Source organism: Ceratotherium simum, chromosome 39, assembly GCF_057802395.1.
Source record: "Ceratotherium simum simum isolate JZ-2026a chromosome 39, ASM5780239v1, whole genome shotgun sequence".
NCBI lineage: Eukaryota > Metazoa > Chordata > Mammalia > Perissodactyla > Rhinocerotidae > Ceratotherium > Ceratotherium simum.
Window position 1 is genome coordinate 2079705 of NC_141938.1, and position 21503 is coordinate 2101207.

The 21503-nt window shown below is 51.6% G+C and overlaps 1 protein-coding gene across 1 annotated transcript in view; it reads left to right on the forward strand.

Annotated features, from left to right (window-relative positions):
* CACNA1A (calcium voltage-gated channel subunit alpha1 A) overlaps nucleotides 1-21503 on the forward strand; it is a 218642-nt gene that overhangs the window by 183824 nt on the left and 13315 nt on the right. Inside the window, 7 exon segments of the mRNA XM_087425368.1 lie at nucleotides 3759-3875; nucleotides 4163-4228; nucleotides 4305-4420; nucleotides 6593-6743; nucleotides 9679-9806; nucleotides 11035-11131; nucleotides 14475-14580. Coding sequence (XP_087281494.1) covers nucleotides 3759-3875; nucleotides 4163-4228; nucleotides 4305-4420; nucleotides 6593-6743; nucleotides 9679-9806; nucleotides 11035-11131; nucleotides 14475-14580 — 781 coding nt within the window.

Genomic DNA, 21503 nt, shown 5'->3' on the forward strand with positions numbered 1-21503 from the left:
TCCACACGGGCCGACCAGCGAGGCCCTCCAGCAGCCCAGACATGCACACACACGCGCGCCCCCCACACACACACGGGCACTGCACACACATGCCCTCTCCTCCTTCTTGCTCAGTCTCTGCCTCTCATGCCCTCTTTCTCTCTCCTCTCCCCCTGCACACACGCACACAGTATCCCTCCCGTCCGTCACGTCCATCCACCTGCGCCCCGTACCCCCACCCCAGCACACACCATCCCCATCCCTCTCCTCACTTATTCAGCTCCCTGCACACTCCTCGCTCTGTGAAATCCCACCAGCCTCTGCCCCTCCTCCACCCCCCAGCCCCCTTGAAGGACCCCCAATGGCATTTTGCAGTGGATCCTCCCCTGCTAGCGGTACACATGCACTCATCCAAACACTGAATGAGCCCCAGTTCAGTGCCACAGGTGGAGGGGTGGGCAGAAACAGACACCGTCACTGCCTCCTCCTTGCCTCCAGTCAAGGCGGGAGAGGGAGGCATTGGCCAAATAACCCCTCAGACTCACTTGAAATTGCAACTGTGCTGCGAGCTGAAGGATGAGCAGCATTAACAAGGCAGAGAGGGGAGAAAAGGGCAGTGGAGGCCCAGGACAGCATGTGCAAAGGCCCTGTGGCAGGAGGGAGGAGGGGTCGGGGTCTGCAAAGACAGCAGAGGCAGGCTGGCCCAGGGAAAGTGAGGAGGGCAGAAGGGGCCAGGCCCCTGGGGCCTTGTTGTGGAAGCCTGGGAGGATATGGAGCAGGGGAGGAGCCATCAGAAGTGTGATTAGACAAGATCTCTGGGGCTGCAGAGCAGGGAGCTGGGCAGGGGGCTGGGCTGGAGGTGGGCACCAGGAATCCCAGCAGGAGAGACAGAGCAGTGGGAGGACTGGGCATCTGAGCAGGGGCCTCTCCAGGACCTGGGTCAGGTCTGGGCTGGGGGGGAGGGGCGCCTGGAGGGACTTGCGTCTGGCTTGAACCGGGAGATGGAGGTTAGGGAATGCCAGGAGAGGGCCAGGTGGGGGAAGAGCATGGGTGTGGACAGGGTGGGTTTGAGGTGCCTTTAAGAACACCCCGGAAGAAGTCAGGCGGGCGGGTGGTTATGGGGTCTGGAGCTCAGAGGCCAGGTCTGGGCTGGAAGTGGGGTCTGCCAGCAGCAGGATTTCTCTGGAGCCCCGAGCGGGTGGCTCCTGTGTCCTCCTGGCACTCGCACCCCTGAGCAAGCTTTCCAGGGCCTGCGTCCGGCCCTGGCCCCCTGGGACTGGGCAGCACAGGGCAAGGTTGGAGGAGAAGCCAGCTTCCAGGCTGCAGTTGAAAGATGGAAACCTGGAAGACGGGGGTCGCGGAGGTTCTGTGAGCACGTGAAGGGCAGACCCAGGAGGAGGGTGGAGAGTTGGATGAGGGCCGACTAGCACCTTCCCCCACCCCGTCACCTGGACTTCTCATCCCCACCCCTACTCCCCCATGTGTCTCTGCTCACCCTGCTCCGAGAAGGGCAGCATGCTCCGCACGCGTCCCTCCGAGACCCCCTGCCTCTCCCGCATGGTGGTAGGCTCCCCGCTCCGCCCCAGCCCAAGGCTGTTTCCAGGGCCGCCTGCCTTTGCATGCTGGGCCGAGTCCCCATGTTATGTCCCACCCCGTGAAGGGATGGCTTGCACTCTGGGAACGGATGGGAGGGGGCTGGGGACACCTGGGCCATAGGTCCCGTCCCCAGGCGGAGCTGGGTGGCCAGGCAGGGCTGGCAGTCAGGTCCGTGGGGCATAGAGGGTGACTCTCTCTTAGCCGAGCTGGGTTGGGGGCTTATTCGAGGCACTTGGGCCACTGTCACAGTGGGTGGGCCCAGTGTGGCGGGGGCAGGAGCCCCCTGCCTCTCCCCCACCCTGGGGGTCTAAGGGCCGAGTGACATGTCCCAGAGAGCACCCTGGGCTTGGCCAGTAGGCCAGAGGCCTCTTGCCAGCCCCAGAGATTCCTCGACACCCCCTCCCTGCCTCTCGGCTCCCAGGCAGCCCTTGGGGACCACCGCATAGGACTCCCACATAACTCATCATCCCAACTTTTGAGGCCAAAAGGGGCCCTGTCACTTTCGGGGCAACCTGTGTGGTCACCCCTGTGCCACTGGGTGGGGAGGGCCAGGCCAGTTTAAATCTTGCTCCACGGCTCGTGTCTGGGGCTCCTCCAGGTCCCGTGGAACAGAGTCCAGTACAGCCCCTCTGCCTCCGTCCCCTGGTGACTGAGCAGTGGAGATTTCCTTGTCTGCCTGAGGCAGGGTCCCAGACGCAGACGCCTCCGGGGCCAAGCAGAGGCCGTAAGCCAGGAGAGCAGGTGCCCTTATGAGAACGCGGGGCCGTGGTGCTGGAGGATGTGTGGCCTGCTTCTGGGGGGCAGGCACAGCTGGGCCCCAGCTAACCGTTGCCAGGCAGGAAGCAGGGCCAGGGTTGCCAGAAAGCCAGATCTGGGAGCAAAATCTGATTTTTAAACACTGGCAACTATGTTTAATTAAAAAAAAAAAAAATCTGTTCAGGCCCAAGAAAAGAGCTTGAGGAGCCCGATTTGGTCCATTTGTGACTTCTAGCCTCCTGCCCCCCCCCCAGCAGCGCCCCCTGGAGACCCCAGCAGGCAAGCCCGCGGACAGTCACATGAGGCGCCCACCTTCTCTGGCAGCCCCCGGCCCCCGCCGGCTGTCTGCCCCTCACCCCCGACCCCGGGGTTCTCTGGCTTGGGCGGGAGGAGCAAGGCAGTGACTAGACAGGGGTCTTGGAGCAGAGGCAGGGGCCGCCCAGGGAGGTCCTGGGGGCAGGGACGGCCCCCTCCCCGCCCCCAGCACCGGCCCCTCGGTGGGCCCGGCCGATGCGGAGCTCAGCCACCCACGGGCGCTGCGTGCTTCCTGCTTCCCGCAGGCCTGGTCCCGTGCCACTCCACCCACCCCAGAAGCTGAGAAGCCATCCCTGAGAGGGGGGAAAAGGGCCCCAAATGCATCTTCTCCGACTCAGCGGGCAGCGAGGACTCGCCCTGCGGCAGAACAGCCCCAGCTCCCTCCCGTCCTCCCCATGCCCGCTCGCCAAGGGGGTAAGACAAGACGTCCTCCGCTGCTCCTCTTGGCGTGGGTGCGGTCAGGGCGGGCAGGAGCGGGTGGGCAGCTCGGCAGGGCAGGGCAGGGCAGGGCAGGGGGCCCGGTGAGTCCACGACAGATGCATTTCTGGCCCGGAGCGTAACATGCCCTCGGCACCGCCGCGTCCACCAGGCCCGCGCGCTGGCTGCCACCCCCCGCCCTGGTGTCTGTGCCTCGCACCGTGTGACGGATTCGGCTACTTGCCCCGCTTGTGTCCTCTTGTCTCAGTGCATTTGGTTGTTGGGAGAAACAAAAACCATCTCGATTTTTTTCCTGATTGGATGATTCGGATATATTTTCTTTTCCTCGTTTTTTTTGTTATTTCTTCCCCCCTCCGCGCCCCACCCGTTCCTTTCTCTTCCTTCCTTTTTCTTTTCTTTTCCCCGTGGCGGGTGGGGCTGGCCGGGAGGGCTTATGCTTTTGAGTTGATGCCTCTTCCTCCCTCCCACCCTCTCTTCCCCGACTTCGTTCCTTTTTCCAGTTTTTCCTCGGCACCATTGCATTAATAGTGCTTTCTCTCCTCTCCCTCCTTATTTGGGGTCTGGCTTGCTTTTTCCTGTTGGTTGGCTTCATGTAGGGGCCTCTGTGAGTGGTGACGGCTCTGAGCCCCTGGGGGGGTGGGCGGACGGTCACCCCTCTTTCTCCGTCTCCCCAGAACAACTTCATCAACCTGAGTTTCCTCCGCCTCTTCCGCGCTGCCCGGCTCATCAAACTCCTCCGCCAGGGTTACACCATCCGCATTCTGCTCTGGACCTTTGTGCAGTCCTTCAAGGTGAGCCCCTGCCCGCGCCCGCGCGGGGCTGGGAGGGACCGCAGACGCCCCCCTGCACGCGCCCTGGCTGAGTCTAGAAACCAGGTGGAAAGGCCCCGATCGTGCACCTGCTGAGGCTGCTGTCTGCAGGGCTCTTGTCTAACTCCCTGCCCCTGGGGTGTCTCGAGAGCTCCGGGGGAAGCCCCCCGAAGCCTTGCCCTGCGATGCCCCCCGGCGGGGCGGGGCCCTGGCGGCGGAGGCAAACTGAGGGGCGCAGCGCCCTCCCTCACGGCCGCCCTTCCCGCCAGGCCCTGCCGTACGTCTGTCTGCTGATTGCCATGCTGTTCTTCATCTACGCCATCATCGGGATGCAGGTGCGGGGGCCAGCGTCCCCGGGGGGAGGCAGCCGCGGGCGGGGCGCCCCCTGGTCGTCAACCTGCCCCTCCCCAGGTGTTCGGCAACATCGGCATCGACGTGGAGGACGAGGACAGCGACGAGGACGAGTTCCAGATCACCGAGCACAACAACTTCCGGACCTTCTTCCAGGCGCTCATGCTTCTCTTCCGGTGAGGGGGGCGCTTCATCCTCCTCCTGGGGGCACTTCATCCTCCTCCTGGGGGGCGCTTCATCCTCCTCCTGGGGGCGCTTCATCCTCCTCCTGGGGGCGCTTCATCCTCCTCCTGGGGCGCGCTTCATCCTCCTCCTGGGGGCGCTTCATCCTCCTCCTGGGGGCGCGCTTCGTCCTCCTCCTGGGGCGCGCTTCATCCTCCTCCTGGGGGCGCTTCATCCTCCTCCTGGGGGGGGCGCGCTTCGTCCTTCTCCTGGGGGGGGCGCGCTTCATCCTTCTCCGGGGGGGGGCCATGCTTCATCCTCCTGGGGGGGGCCATGCTTCATCCTTCTCTTGGGTGGGCGGGGCGTGCTTCATCCTTCTCTTGGCGGGGGGCTGGCCTCTCCCTTCTCTTGGGGGCTGTCCTCTTCTCCTCTTCTGCTGGCTCCGTTCCAGTGAGGCCTGGGTTGGGCCTGGGGACCCCAGGGCCCCTGGCAGGACCGAGCCGAGGCCCTGGGACACAAGCAGGGAAGGTGTTTTCTGGCTTTATCTCACTGACTCCTCCTGACTAGCCTGTGGGGCGGGAATTCTCGGCAACCCCATCTGACAGGTGAAGAAACTGAGGATTAGGGACTCTGAGGCTTGATTCTTAACCTTGGCTGCACGTTAGAGTTCCTTCCTTCATTCAGCCGAGGTCTACTGAGCACCTACTGTGTGCCAGGCACTGCTTCAGGCACCAGAGACAGAGCAGAAAGAGACATTCTCTGCCTTCTGGAAGCCGTCAACTTAAAAAGCAAATTTGCCGGTTATTTTACCCTCAACTTGAGTGTTTTCGGGAGTAGCCAAAAGAATTGCAACTCGGGATGTGCGTGCTATGGGGAACCATGGGCAAATCCAGAAAACAAAGGAGGGAGCTGCTTTTATAGAGAGAAAGGGGGATTAGAAGAGGCTGTTCTAAAGGAAAGTCCATGGGGGAAAGCAACAGCTCAGGGTTGCAGCGGTTTCTCATTGGCTGAGCTAGGCGGTTTCTCATTGGCTGGGTCGTTGCAGGGTGAGAAGAGAAATCTTCCTTCAGTGTTCAAGTCCTTTTGCTTCCTGTCGAAGGTGAAAGGCATCCTCTCGTCCTGTTCTGTGTAACTGAGGATGTGTGGTAGGGAGTGAGAGCTCCCTCTGCAGGCCTTCCCGGCTCCAAGTTAGCTAAGGTTTCTTTTATTAATATCCACCAAGCTTATATTCTAGTGAGGGAGAGAGGCGATGGGTAAACTAATTATAGAGAATGCTCGAAGGGGATAAAACTGCAGATTCAGAGGGAAATGGAGGCACAAAAGAACAAATAATGTATGATTCCACTTATGTGAGGTACCTAGAATGGGAAAATTTATTGAAGAAAAAAAGTGGACTAGAGATTGCCAGGGGCTGGCTGAGTGGAGAATGGGGAGTCATTGTTTGATGAGTACAAATTTCCAGTGTGTGGTAGATGAAAAGGTTCTGGAAGCGGATGGTGGTAATGGGTACACGGCATTGTGAATGTGCTTAATGCCTCTGAATTATACACTTGAAAATGATTAAAATTATAAGCTTTATGTTATGCAGATTTTCGCATAACATTTCTTTTTTTTAGTTTAGCAACAACAAGTAAAGGAATGGAGAGCTGAGAGGTCACACCTCTCTGGAGGGGGGTGACATTTGACAGAAATAAGTGAGGGAAGGAGCCATGTGGATATCTGAGGAAGGGCAGTCCAGCAGAAGGTACAGCAAGTGCAAAGGCCCTGAGGCAGAAGCATGGCTGGCACATTTGAGGACAGGGAGGAGCCCAATGTGCCTGGAGCAAAGTAACCTAGGGAGAAAATAGTAAGAGACGACAATCACCTGGAGGGAAGGAAGCTTTTAAATCATATCTGTGTCCCCAGGGCCCCACCCCAGACCAACTGAATCCACGTCTGTGGGAGTGGGGCATGTCATCAGAGGCATGTCATCAGCATTTTTTAAAAGCCTCTTACAGGCTTTTAAAAATCCTCTGCACAGCCTAGGATGAGAGTCACCTCTCTGAGCTTCCAGAGAAAAGAGTGGCTTACCTGGGACTTGAACCCATGCCAGTCCAGCTCCAGAGCCCAAGTGCTCTGCCTCCCTGGGGGGCGTTGGTGTCCAGGGCTGGGCGCCCAGGTCCCTGACGCCCCCGCTCTGCCCTCAGGAGCGCCACCGGGGAGGCTTGGCACAACATCATGCTTTCGTGCCTCAGCGGAAAGCCGTGTGATAAGAACTCTGGCATCCTGACTCCCGAGTGTGGCAACGAGTTTGCTTATTTTTACTTTGTCTCCTTCATCTTCCTCTGCTCTTTTCTGGTGAGTCTGTGGACGTGCGAGGGCGGGCTCCCCAGACCCAGCTCCGCCTCAGGAGCACGGTTTCCCTGCAACGTGACTGTGTCGCAGACCTGCTCCCTCCCAGGCGTCTCTGAGTCCACTGGGAATGAGGTTAACCGGGCTTCCTCACCCTCAGCACTGTTGACGTTTGGAGCTGGATCCTTCTCTGGGGGGACATCCTGTGCATTGTGGGGTGTTGAGCAGCAGCCCCAGCCTCCACCCACCAGATGCCATCCCACCCCCAGGTGTGATGACCAGCTGTATCTGCAGACATTGCCAAATGTCCCCTGGGGGAAGGGATAGAATCTCCCCCGTTGGAGACCCGCTGGGTTCCACTGAGAGAAAAACTACTGGGGCCGAGAGCTGCTCCCACAGCCCATCTAGTTACAGAGGATACTGGTTATGTTCTCGCTCTCCCTGGAGCAGTCAGAGTCCAGTCAGATCAGAAACTGTCTAGGTGTTTCCAGCAGAGGGGATTTAATACGGCGATTGGCTACGCAGGGTTGAAAGAACAAACAGAGGACACTGAAGTCACCAGGGACTGCCAACAGTAGGAAGGCCTGGACTGGGGAATTAAAAGAAAGGCAGGGTGTTACCGACCCAGCTGGCTGCCCCTGCCCCCTCAAGGGAGTGCTGGCACCCTGGCCGTCTGCTGCCCCTGGACAGTTGCAGTCGGTACTGGTTTCCTGTGGCTGCTGTAACAAAGTACCACAAACTTGGTGGCTTAAAGCAACAGAAACTTGTCCTCCTACAGTTCTGGAGGCTAGAATCCTGATCGAGGTGTCGGCAGGGCCAGGCTCCCTCCAGAGCCGCTCGGGGAGGGTCCTCTTGGCGTTCTTTGGCTTGGGGCAGCTTTGCTCCAACGTCTGCCTCCGTCGTCACGTGGCCTGCTCCCTGTGTGTCTGTGTCAACTTCCCTCTTAGGAGGGCAGCAGTCATATTGGATTTAGGGTCCACCCTACTCCATTATGACCTCATATTTACTTGATGACATCCACAAAGACGCTTTTTCCGAATAAGGTCACGTTCACGGGTACCTGGGGTTAGGATTTGAATGTGTCTTTTGGGAAGACATGGTCCAGCCCACAATACAGAGCCACACTGGCAGCAGAACGAGTCCCTTCTCCTGTCCTCCCCCGTCTGGCCTTCTGGCCGTGGCTCCCACTGACGGGATGTAGGGAGCCAGCTGTCAAGGGAGTGTGGGAGATGTGGTTTGCAGACCCCAGCCCAGACACCAGCGTCTGTCAGCAAAAGCCCAGCACCCCCACCCTCTTCAGACCAGTGGCCTCACATGGAGAGACCTGCAGCCTCAGACTCACAGGCCCCCAGTCCAGCGTCTGTAGCCGCTGACCCAGAGGGTCCCTGCTCAGTCCTAAATTCCCAGAAGGGAGAGTCTGAATGGGCCAGCCCAGCCCCTGGTCAAGAGGCCACCCTTGTGTCAGCAGGTCTGGGTACACATGGGGACAAGATCTTATAATCCAGCCCATGTGGGAAGGGCAGCCACCTAGAAGACACCTACAGCACTTGACCGTCAGCCCCCGAGGGCAGGGCTTTCTGTCTTGGTCACTGTTGTATCCCCAGCACCTAGGACAGGGCCAGGCACACAGTAGGTGCTCAATCAGTATCATAAAGATGAAGTAAAAATAGAGTCACTAAAGTTGGGCACACCTAGGATTACAGGTTACTTATTAAACACCTACTATGTTTACACTTTTGCTTCCACTTACCTAGATAAACACTTTATAGTACCTACTATGTGCCAGCTTTATGCTAGGCATGGGCGGTGTAAGGAGACCCATGGTTCTCTCAGTTTGCAGGGGTGATGGGCAGACAAGTCGGCAGATAACAGCAATATGGTCTGATAGCTGCTGTGATGGGGGAGAGTCTGACTGCAGGAAGGACCATTTCAAACAGAGGCCCTCAGGGATGGTGAGCAGGAACTAGACCACATGTTAATCAAATCGGTTGCAAGTAATAGAAACTCAGCTGAAACTGATTTAAGCAGCACGCACAGCTGACTAACTTGTGTACCTGAAAAGTGTGAGTGCAGCTGGATCCAGGCCAGAGGACCCGTCCTCTTTGCTGTTCTCTCCATGCTGTCTTCATTCTCAGACTTTCTCCCTATAGAGGCAAGATGGCTGCCAGAGTGCCAGCAAAAATCCCAGGGAAGGCTCTCATTGGCCGCCTTGGGTCATGTGCCCCTCCCCAACCAATCACAGGCTTGGGTTGTATGACACGGGGAGCCATGAAGTGGGGGTCAGCCACACCCAGCTACAACGTCTTGTGTGTAAAGGAGGGGGATTCCCCAGGTTCTGTTACCCAAAGGGAGAAAAATCATGATGCAACATTTGCAAAGGCTTGGAGACAAGCTCCTTGCAAGCTCCCCACGTGCTGAGGGCTAGAAGAGCACGTGAAAAGGTGCTACCAGGTGCAGACAAGGGCAGGAAAATTTCTCCATCCATCCGTCCATCCATCCACCCACCCAAGAAATATTTGCTGAGTGCTTACTTTGCGCTGGGGCTGGGAACACGACCAGGTCCTTGCCCACAGGGAGCACTCACTTTGGCCTTGTTGGCGGCCAGGTGTGGGAGGATGTGGGTCCTGGTGGTCCCCTTGGTGTTGGCCCCCATTTTACATAGCCTCTCCTCTCTGTGTCTCTATCCATCACTCTCGGTCTTTGTCTCTTTGTATCCCTCTCTGTCTCCATCTTTCTCTGTCTCTGTCTCCCTCCCCCATCTCCATCTCTGCATCTGTCTCTGGACTCCTTGCGTGAGTGTGTGTCTTTCCTCCCTGTCCCCCCATCTTTCTCTTCTGTCCCCCTTGCCCCTCTCGTCTCCCCCTGCCCCGGGCCCTGTGTATATGTGTTTGGATGTGTCTCGCTCTACCCTACTCCCTCCCGGCCCCCGGGGTCCCCACAGATGCTGAATCTCTTTGTTGCCGTCATCATGGACAACTTTGAGTACCTCACCCGAGACTCCTCCATCCTGGGTCCCCACCACCTGGATGAGTACGTGCGTGTCTGGGCCGAGTATGACCCCGCAGCGTGGTAAGGAGTCACCCCCAATCCTCCAGTCACATGGCCCACCTCTCCCTGGCATTGGAGCACGGGTTAAGTCAGGCCCCAGACCCCAGGGCATTCAATCACTGGGGAGCCAGCGGGGATCTTGGAGGATCAATCTAGAGGAAAGAGATGAGAATCAGTGCTTTTGCACACCCGGGTTAAATGCTTGGATACCAGCCCTGCCCAAACCCCAGGCTTCCTGGGAAATGAGGGAAGGAGTCAAGCATGAGGCGTCCGCCTCCTGTGAGTCTCTCCTGCCCAGAATGATGAAGGACAAGTTAGCCAGGCCCCAGGGAGGAAGCCGAGGCCTCTCGGCCTCAATGCTCCTGGGGGTGTGGGGAGAGGGGCTGGCCAGGCTCTCTTGGCAGACAGGATTGGCTGCAAGATCAGAGTGGTGGAACCCAGCTCCCACGGGGATCCCGAGCCTGGAACAGGTGATCACATGAGGCCAGAGGAGAGGACACAGAGCCCCAGTGGCCCTTGCATCTTCGTGGTGATGAGGGAGTGGGCGCCAGAGTGCCCCCTCCTGGCCGGCAGGTGGTGGTGTCAGCGAGCCATCTCCACCCGTGCGTGTGTGTTGGGTGCCTGCTCAGCACCAAGCCCTTGCAGGACCCTCAGAGGCGCTGTCCTGGTGTTCAGAGCCCACCTGCCACTACCTGGGGATTCTAGTGCAGGCGGGGCTTGGGGCCTGAGGGACCATTACTGGGGGCCTTATAGGGGCCTGAGCGCTCAAGGAGAGGCCTCACAAGGAAGGGGGAGGAGTCCATCTGTGCCATTCCGGCAGCCTCAGACGAGTCCTCCCGGAGACCGAGGGGCCAGGGTGAGCCGTGGGTCTGGGGCTTCACTTTCAGCTGGTTCCTAACTCTTCCTCTTTTGATTTTAGGTCACAGCAGTTGGATGCTGTCCCTCTGCCCTCTATTCCATGAGCCCCCCCCCCCCGCAGTGTAGCCCATGTAGATTGTGAAAGAGGGAGAGGCAGAGAGACCCCTGGGGGAGGTGCCCCCCAGCCCAGAGCTCCCGCCACACCCTCTGCCCCTGGGGTCTTCAAGTATCTGGGAACATCTCAAGGACCTTTGCTCATCCTGTGTCTCCCCCACCCCTTCAAGCTGGGGGTCCCCAGCCCCTGGCGTCACAAGCTTGCCATGTGGTGGGGAGCCAGCGTGAACGCGGCTTGACCCTGTGCCTCCACTAATCCCCTCTCTTCTGCTTTCAGCGGTCGGATTCATTATAAGGACATGTACAGTTTATTACGTGTAATATCACCCCCTCTCGGCTTAGGCAAGAAATGTCCTCATAGGGTTGCTTGCAAGGTTTGACTTCCACTAAAACCTGCTAGCATCCATGGAATGAGTGTGGCTTGGGGTTCTTCAATATATATATTTCGTACATATATATATATATATATATATCTAAAAAACAGAGCCATCTCTCTCTCTTGCATTAAACTAGAAAACTCTCTTAGCCACCAGAATGCAGTCACGTAGACTCGGGGAAGCATGGAACATTTCTCTCTGTTCCCTTCAGCCATTTCTGCTTGCTCCCAGCTGAAGCTGCCCATCCCGGGGTCTCCACAGCACCCCAAATCAGACGCATCCCGGGGGGGATCGTAACTGCATTGACCCCCCGCAACCATCACCTCTACTCTGTCCCCCTCCACCCTTTGCTTCCTGAAGCTCCCAGCCCTCCTCCCACGGCCCCCGCCCCTCCTCCCCATCTAGGCACCTCAGAGACCAGCCTCAGCCAAACCAGAAATTTTTAAAATAACGCTGAACCAAAGCGTTGCTCCAGGCCCTCCAAAACAACAACCCCCCTTCCCCCAGGTTGTTCCAGAACCAGAGATCAGAGTCACCACCGAATCTGACTGTTCTCTTTTCTCTCTCTCTCTCCCTGCTCGTGAGCAGTGAAATCTTTTTTTTAATTACCTTTTCTTCCATTTTTTCCTCCTCTGTCCCGTTTATTTGAAATACCTATTTTACCATTCTCTGCATCTTTCTCTCTATTTTTTCGGCTCGTGTGATTTTTTTTCCTTTTTGGTTTTTTGGTTTTTGTTCTCCCCCGTTCCTCCCCTGCCCGCCCTTTCCTGTGCTTCTCCGTTCCCACCCTGTTCTTGTTTTTTGGTGCTGCCAGGGGCCGCATGCCTTACCCGGACATGTATCAGATGCTGAGACACATGTCTCCGCCCCTGGGTCTGGGGAAGAAGTGTCCGGCCAGAGTGGCCTACAAGGTAGTCTACCCTTGACCACCGCCGCCGTCGGGCGCTGGGGATTTTTCAGTGCCGACCAGGAACAGCCAGCCGGGTCTCTTTTTCCAGCGTTTCTCTTCTTCCTTCTTTTTTTTTTTTTTTTTTCTTTTTTCCCCCTTTCCTCCTCGAGTAAATGGACCTGGCCGTCCCTTGACTCAGCAGCACCCTGTGTCCGTCCTCTGATGACTGTGTCTTGGTGTTTGGAGACTCCATTATGGCCGGGGGGGAGGGGAGCCCCCAGGTCCCCTGGCACCTGGTCCCCTGGGAACCACATTGGACACAAACATGCTTTGGGGGGGATCGCCGCCACGCCTCCCTTCTGCCCACCCACAGCGGCCCCTGGGGCCCAGGCTGGGGCAGGTACCTGGTGGCAGCAGTGGGGGAGACTTTGGCCCCCAAGAAGGCAAGACCCAGGCCCCAGCTTTTGTATCTTGAGCCCCCAGGTCCAGGCCCCCCACACACATCTGAAGCTGATCTCTGACCTAGGGCCTTGGGGGATCCAAGACCTCCCGAGGAGCCTCCAGAGCCTCTCCTCCCCACCCTCCCTCCCCTCTGGAGCCGTTTCTCCGGCCCCTGCCCTACACCACCTGTCTCCCCACCCCTACCCCAAGACGCTCCAACATGCCTCTCCATCATTCCAGAGTGGGCAGGCAGGCCGCAGCTGGACCCCTGGACTGTGGCACCCTGATGCAGGCCATGCACGCTGCCTTGGCGGGGGCCTGGGGCGGGCAGGCACCATGGCCGACCGGGGGCGGTGCATGCTGGCTGTAGGAGCAAGGGCCGGGCCGCCAGGCGGCTGAGCCGGGCCACCCTCCAGACCCCTGTCCCGGAATCTCCCTTGGCACCCAAGGACAGATGCTCTGTTCCCTCCAACTCATCCACGAGAAGGTCGGGAGTGACCTTTAAAGTCGTCCCTCCCCCAAAAAGATTGCCCCATCATCCCATTCTCCCGTCCACCTTGGCTCACCCTGTGTCTGCGAGAGTCCTCCCTCCCTCTGCTGCCTCCTGCGGCCACCCCACCTCCTCTGTCCTCCCTCCATGCACCCCTCCTTCCCAGTCAAGATCGGGCTGAGGCCGCCCCACCAGCATCCAAAAGATCGTCTCCCTGCACCTGTCTCTTCCCTCTAATTGTCCTCTCGTCCCTTCTCTGAGTCTCTACTTGGCTGGGTGCGTGTGTGCAAAAGAGAGGGAGGAGTGCCCTTCTCCTCCTGGTCTCTGTGCAGGGCCACCACAGCTCCGTAAATCACCTTTTGAAAATTTAAAAAGGGCACCCTTTCCATAGAACACTTTGTCGAAAAATTGTTGTAGTCCATCCATATGGCAAGAACAAGACACTCTTCTGCTATCAGTTGGGCAGTTGTCATTTAAATAAACAAATCCATGATTTCTAAGATGAGGAGTCCTTTGTGCAATGCACAACATGCCCAGCTGTGCACAGTAGCCCAGTCTGTGTGTGTTTCTCTGTCTACGGCCTGCCTCCCTGCCCTGCCCCAACCCCTGTCTCGTGTTCTACTCGGGGTTTTCCATCCCCCTGCCCATCTCCAGCTCTGTGTTTCCTGCTGACATGTGTCTTAATCCCCTGGTGAATACCAAACTCACCCTCAACCCCCATCTCCATGCCACCTGAGCTTGGCTGGTGCCCACCAGCCCAGCATCCTCTCCCATGCCGCCAAGCATGGGGGACAGAGCCCCTGCCTGGGACACAGGGAGTCTTTTCTTCCCTGGGCCATGGGAACGCCCCCTCACCCCTTCCCCCTGCCATCACACAGAAAGCTGAGACCTGGACACACCCCTGAGATACACTTCCCACGGAGCTATGAATGAGTCTCGAGATTCCGTCTGCATGCACCCCTGTCTGCTGTTCTGTGTGTCGTGGCCTCGCTGCATGTCTGCGAGGGGCCCACCCCATCAGCGGGGGGCCGCCCGCCTGCTGCTTCTCAGAGGAATGATGTGGTCTGTGCCCACCTGGTCTGGTGTGGGCCGAAGGGGGGTGGGATGGGGAGCGGCGGCCCCCCAGTGGCTGTGGCTGTGGACTCCTGTGCCTGGCTGCTGCATGAACTGCTGCAATCGATTTGGTCTCTTCTTTGGGGTCAGAACGGAGCGGAGCCGTCCAGAAGAACTCTGGGGCAGCGCCAGGGTGTGGGGCAACCCTGGAAGTGCCAGCTCTGGGGTCCAGCAGGCGGGAACAGAGGGGGCAGGAGCTCAAGGCCTAGGATAGCCCCCAGGGCCCTCCCTCCAGGCCACCAGAGGAAGTCAGTAAATGGAGCATTGGGACGGATAACTGGGGATGCAGCCCCCTTAGCTGCTGCCGTCAGAGTTCTTCCTGGTGCTCCCCGGGTGGGTGGGGCTGTCTCATGGGGCACCGGGAGGGGTGCCTGGGAGTGACAGCCCTCACCTCTGGTTGTCTGTAGAGGCTCCTGCGGATGGATCTGCCTGTAGCTGACGACAACACTGTCCACTTCAATTCCACCCTCATGGCTCTGATCCGCACAGCCCTGGACATCAAGATCGCCAAGGGTAAGGGCGAGCACGTGAGCAGAGAGGAGGACAGGGTGGAGCAGCAGGGAGCCAGGGAGCCCCCTCCCGGCCTGAAACCAGGGGAGCCACTGCCCTGTCCTCGTCTTCACTCACTCACCTGATCACTCATTCAGCCAACATCCAGTGCAAGCCTCCCGGGCACTGGACACTGCTCCAAGCATGGGGGACACGGCAGCTTACACTCCAGGGGGTAGGCCTCCCCGCGGAGCTTCTGAAGGAGGTGCGGTGATGAGTCACATGGGTACCTGTGGAGACGGTGCCCCTGTTACCCAGCAAGGGCTCACCACCCAATGCGCATATAGAGTTGATTTTCACAGCATCAGCCTGTGGGAAAAGAAAAACAGCTTTATTTGTGAGGTTGATCTGCAAGGAGACAGGAGAGACGTGCTCTCAGATCTGTCTCCCTGATCCAGGGCTTGGGTGGAATTTATGGGATGAGGGGCAGGGCAGTCTGAAGTGTGGGAATAGATGACTGGAGGAGAGGAGAAGTGAGGTCGTTGGTGATCTGCACAAGCACAGTCAAGCTTCATGGCTCTTCACAGGACACACATTCACAAAATGGTGGTGTTAGTGTGACCTGAGGGTGGAGTGTTCAGCCCTTCGATGTCAGAAGGGTCACTTATCAGGCATTTGCACAGGCCCAGTTGATGGGTTGGTGGTCTCAACAGGCCTGAACTGGACAAGGAGTCATTTCTCAGTTCCTGGAAAACCACTCTTAATTACTCTGTTGTTAAGATGGGGTCAGTTGAACTGTGCTGGAGGGCCCGGGGTTACAAATCCCCCCTTTTTGTTGTTCATTCCTCACTCTTGAGGGATACAGGGTGACAATTGCTCCAGCTTCTTCCTGCTGATGAGGGGCATACGTTGTTCCATCTCATTGAGCCAGTCTCTTAGTAAGACGGTGATGCAGGGGGGATCCCAAAGTTAGGCCTATATGGTGCAAGCAAGTAACTAGGTATTTAATAAAAAACATTTCTAGAGAAACAAAAAGGAAACCAAGGTTAATGGCTGGAGCAAATTATAAACCAGTTTCTGAGTCCAGGGAGCAGCCAGTCAAAGGATTTCTAGATGTCATGGTCAAAGCATCTTTTGTAGCTTAAAATGTCTCTGCTGATGTCATCAGGTGTTCAGGTATCTTTCTGAGTGGCTTACACAGCAATAGACATGAATCTCCCTTAAATTTATATTTGGAAGTCCAGCTTCAGTTTGCAAGGCTTCAAGAAAGCAGGTTCAGTTCTCAGTGATTCCAAATGAAAATGATGAAAAAAATTGAAAACGTTAGTTTGGAGATTTGGAGCCAGATATTTGAGGAGACTAGAAGAATTCAGGATCCAGTCCAGTTAACAGATATCATACAAAAACCTCAAAGAGAATTAACAGAGCTAGAATCTAATATCCACAGATGTGTATTATAGTTTCTACTGAAATGTATTTTTTCTCTCTAAAATCGCACTCATTTTTAACAAAGATAGGCAAGTTGGGACTAATTGGTTGGCAAAATAATTCTAGTTTCAATAAGCTTGGGCCAATTATTTACATAAGTACAGCAAGAATAGCAATTAATAATATAGGCTCTTTTAAATGTGCTTTGCTGGAACTTTCCATAAGGAATCTCAGATTGAACTTCAAAGGCCTCTCAAGGCCAGCAGAGCCAAGGACTTGTCATCAGAGTCCACTTGCAATACCTATAGACGAGGTCCCCAAAATATCCAGAGATTCTTGCACCTGCCAGGGAAGTGACCTTCTTTACTCACCTTGTAAGGTTGCTGGAAACCCTGTAAACAAGGTACCAGGCCATTATTTCCAAGTGGCTTTATTTGTTCCATAAAGTGAATCCTTGTTCCTTAAAGGTGTTTGGTCATACCTGAGTTTATGCATGTTTCTCTCAAATATGACATTCCAGTCAAAGCCTTGGTAATATAACCAGTGTTTCCAATTGTGTCCTGTTATAAGGAGAACAGATTCTTATTAAACATATACAAATAACTATATTGCCATGAAAATGAGAATATTTACTCATCAAGAGTTTCCAAATTCCTAGGGATCAGGTAGGGAGAAAAAGATAAATGTTTCAATTCTGCTTACAGAGGTATAATTTACCAAATTGTTATAAGTCATAGCTAGCTTAAGAGAAAAGAGAAGAAGGTTTCTTAAAATCTGGAAAAAATAAGATGTTAAAAAAATCAGCAATATTTCAAACAAAAATTCATAAAAATTATAATCATCCTCATCAGTTTGTTCAGACTCATGTAATCAACTCTTGATCTTGATCTTTTGTTAGCAGTTTTATGGGGCCATCAGTTTCTCCATTAGAGTTCTGTAATTTCTTACCCAGCTCAGTTTTGTAATCTGAAAGTTTATCAGAAACCTGTATTCTAGAGTAAGTGCTAGAGTGCTTTCCATGAATCTCTCTGAAGAGGAAACTTTTGCAAAAACATCGTAGTAAAACAATAACAGTCTATAAATGACAGAAGACTCAAAAATGGCAATTGACAAAGAAACTTGGCTCTTTCTGTGACATACAGCACTTTAAAATAACTAGAATTATAACTGATAACCAGGACAGATCAAAATTTTAGGAATGTTATATAATTTTTAAAACATTTATATTAATAATGTTTACCCATGCAATATAACCTAAGAAGGTTTATCATCATTTATTTGACAATGCTTCCCATGTAATTTAACATACAAATAAGCCTAATTAGTTTAAGATCTCCCTGTTTATAGAAAGAGAGAACAAATTATTTGAGAAGTCCCAGGGCCCCACTGGAAATTATAAAGTTTGAATTTGGGGGAACTTTGTCAAAAATATTAAAAGGTTTGAAAACACTTGGTCACATAGGAAACAGTGCTGAGTTATCTATTTAACCAAGGTGATAACAGAAGATGTTAAAGGCAAACAGAGAGAGTTAAACAGTTTTAAAAACCCTTAGTTTTCTTAATAGAGAGATTCCAACCTTTTAGAACATGGGAAATTATTTTGCCAAAACATAGATTTTTCTGTCTTTTAGGTAGACTTACTCAAAGGTAAAGAAAAACCTTTTATAATCTTTTTATCAAGAGCAGACTAAAAGTCAAGGAAACATATCCTTTTAAGAGAGAGAAAATTCTAAATTTTGTACCAGCTTACTTTTGCTCTTAAATCTCATTCACTTAATTAAATTCATTTTGATCTTAGCCAACTCAACCACGCAAAAATCTCTTTCCTCAGGGTTCCTCTTCCACAAACCTTCCATAACCTTCTTTTTTTTTATTGATGTCATGATAGTTTATATCATTGTGAAATTTTAGTTGTATATTATTGTTTGTCAGTCACCATACAAATGCATCTCTGCACCCCTTGTGCCCACCCCCCAACCCCCTTGCCCCTGGTAACCACCAAACAGTTCTCTCTGTCCATGTGTTAGTTTATCTTCCACTTATGTGTGAAATAATGCAGTGTTTGTCTTTCTCTCCTGGCTTATTTCGCTTACCATAATACCCTCCAGGTCCATCCATGTTGTTGCAAATGGGATGATTTTGTCTTTTTTTATGGCTGAGTAGTATTCCGTTGTATGTATATACATATACATACTATATATATATACATATACATGTATATACATATATACATATACCACATTTTCTTTTTCCAGTCATCAGTCGAGGGACACTGGTTTGCTTCCACTTCTTGGTTATAGTGAATAATACTGCAATGAACACAGGGGTGCATAAGCCTCTTTGGATTGTTGATTTCAGGTTCATTGGGTAGATACCCAGTAGTGGGATAGCTGGATCATGAGGTATTTCTATCTTTAATTTTTTGAGGAATCTCCATACCATTTTCCATAGAGGCTACACCAGTTTGCATTCCTACCAGCAGTGAATTCGGGTTCCCGTTTCTCCACAACCTCTCCAACATTTGTTTTTTGTCTTGGTGATTATAGCCATTCTAATGGGTGTAAGGTGATATCTTAGTGTAGTTTTGATTTGCATTTCCCTGATGATTAGTGATGTTGAGCATCTTTTCATGTGCCTATTGGTCATCTGTATATTTTCCTTGGAAAAGTGTCTGTTCATATCCTCTGCCCATTTTTTGATCAGGTTGTTTGTTTTTCTGTTGTTCAGCTGTGTGAGTTCTTTATATATTATGGAGATTAACCCCTTGTCAGATATATGATTTGCAAATATTTTCTCCCAGCTAGTGGGTTATCTTTTCATTTTGATCCTGGTTACATTTGCCTTGTAGAAGCTCTTTAGTCTGATAAAGTCCCACTTGTTTGTTTTTTCTTTTGTTTCCCTTGTCTGAGTAGACATGGATTTGAAAAGATCCCTCTGTGACCGATGTCAGAGAGTGTACTGCCTATGTTTTCTTCCAGGAGTTTTATAGCTTCAGGTCTTACCTTCAAGTCTTTGATCCATTTTGAGTTAATTTTTGTGTATGGCGAAAGATAATGGTCTACTTTCATTCTTTTGCATGTGGCTGTCCAGTTTTCCCAGCACCATTTATTGAAGAGACTTTCCTTTCTCCATTGTATGTTCTTAGCTCCTTTGTCGAAGATTAGCTGTCCATAGATGTGTGGTTTTATTTCTGGGCTTTCAATTCTGCTCCATTGATCTGTGTGTCTGTTTCTGTACCAGTACCATGCTGTTTTGATTACTATAGCTTTGTAGTATGTTTTGAAGTCAGGGATTGTGATGCCTCCAGCTTTGTTCTTTTTTCTCAGGATTGCTTTAGCTATTTGGGGTCTTGTTGCCCCCTATGAATCTATATATATATACATATACATGTATATACATATATACATATACCACATTTTCTTTTTCCAGTCATCAGTCGAGGGACATTTCTTTATGTCATCATCGATTTCTTTCAGTAATGTCTTATAGTTTTCATTGTATAGGTCTTTCACCCTCTTGGTTAAATTTATTCCTAGATATTTTATTCTTTTTGTTGCGATTGTAAATGGGATTGTAATCTTGAGTTCTCTTTCTGTTAGTTATTAGCATATAGAAATGCAACTGATTTTTGTAAGTTGATTTTGTACCCTGAAACTTTGCTGTAGTTGTTGATTATTTCTAATAGTTTTCTGATTGATTCTTTAGGGTTTTCTATATATAAAATCATGTTGCCTGCAAACAGCAAGAGTTTCACTTCTTCATTGCCTATTTGGACTCCTTTTATTCCTTTTTCTTGCCTAATTGCTCTGGTCAAAACCTGCAGTACTATGTTGAATAGGAGTGGTGAGAGTGGGCACCCTTGTCTTGTTCCTGTTCTCAGAGGAATGGCTGTCAGTTTTTTCCCGTTGAGTATGATGCTGGCTGTGGGTTTGTCATATATGGCCTCTATTATGTTGAGGTACTTTCCTTCTATCCCCATTTTGTTGAGAGTTTTTATCACAGATGGATGTTGGATCTTATCAAATGCCTTCTCTGCATCCATTGAGATATGGTTTTTGTTCCTCATTTTAGTAATGTGGTGTATCACATTGATTGATTTGCGGGTGTTGAACCATCCCTGTGTCCCAGGTATAAATCCCACTTGATCATGGTGTATGATCTTTTTAATGTATTTCTGTATTCGGTTTGCCAATATTTTGTTGAGGATTTTTGCATCTATGTTCATCAGCAGTATTGGCCTGTAATTTTCCTTCTTTGTATTGTCTTTGTCTGGCTTTGGTGTCAGGCTGATGTTGGCTCATAGAATGTGTTAGAAAGTGTTCCATCTTCGTCTGTTTTGGGAGTAGTTTGAGAAGGTTAGGTATTAAGTCTTCTTTGAATGTTTGGTAAAATTCTCCAGAGAAGCCATCTGGTCCTGGACTTTTATTTTTTGGGAGGTTTTTGATTACTGTTTCAATCTCTTTACTTTTAATTGGTCTATTCAGATTCTCTATTTCTTCTTGATTCAGTTTTGGAAGGTTGTATGAGTCTAAGAATTTATCCATTTATTCTAGATTGTCCAATTTGTTGGCATACAGTTTTTCATAGTATTCTCTTATAATCCTTTGTGTTTCTGTGGTATCCATTGTATTTTCTCTGCTTTCATTTCTAATTTTATTGATTTGAGCCTTCTCTCTTTTCGTCTTAGTGATTCTGGCTACAGACTTGTTTCCCAACGTATGGTCTATCCTTGAGAATGTTCCATGAGTGCTTGAGAAGAATGTGTAATCTGCTGTGTTTGGATGGAGTGCTCTGTACATATCTGTTAAGTTCATCTCGTCTAGTTTTTCATTTAAGTCCACTATTTCCTTGTTGACTTTCTGTCTGGATGATCTATCCATTGATCTAAGTGGGCTATAACTTTATTTTTACATTCAGAATTTGTCCCATGTCTTCTTTCCTTCCTAATACTTTAGGACAAATTTATCTTTCTTAACAAAATAAACAAAAATATTTCCATTCCTTGAATATTCTTTACTGAAAACATACATCTTACTTTCCTTGAATACAAAGATGTTTTCTTTATTAATTTTTAGTATCTTTAATCACATATATTGGTTAGAATTCTTAACCCTTACAAACTTTAATTTTTAGTGAAAACCAAGAAGTAAGCAATTATAAACTGTCTTTTACATTAGCATTCTGTGGCTTGGCAAATTTATAAACACCTTTTATAATTTCTAGAAACATGCTACTTCATAGTACAATCTTTTAATAAAATACAAGACATGTTTAATAATAGGCCCAAACATCTTTTAGTTTTAGTTTCTCTGTGATGAGAAGCCAAAAGTAGATAAACCTATGTTTAGTAATTAATATCTAACATTTTATATCTTATATGGAAATAGCCTAGATACTCAATAAATTTTATCATTTAACTTAATTGAACAAAACTCTAAGGTTTTAACTTAGCAAAACATTTTAAAGTTATTTTACGTACATACACCATAACACATAATTATTGTTAAAAAGTTCACCCC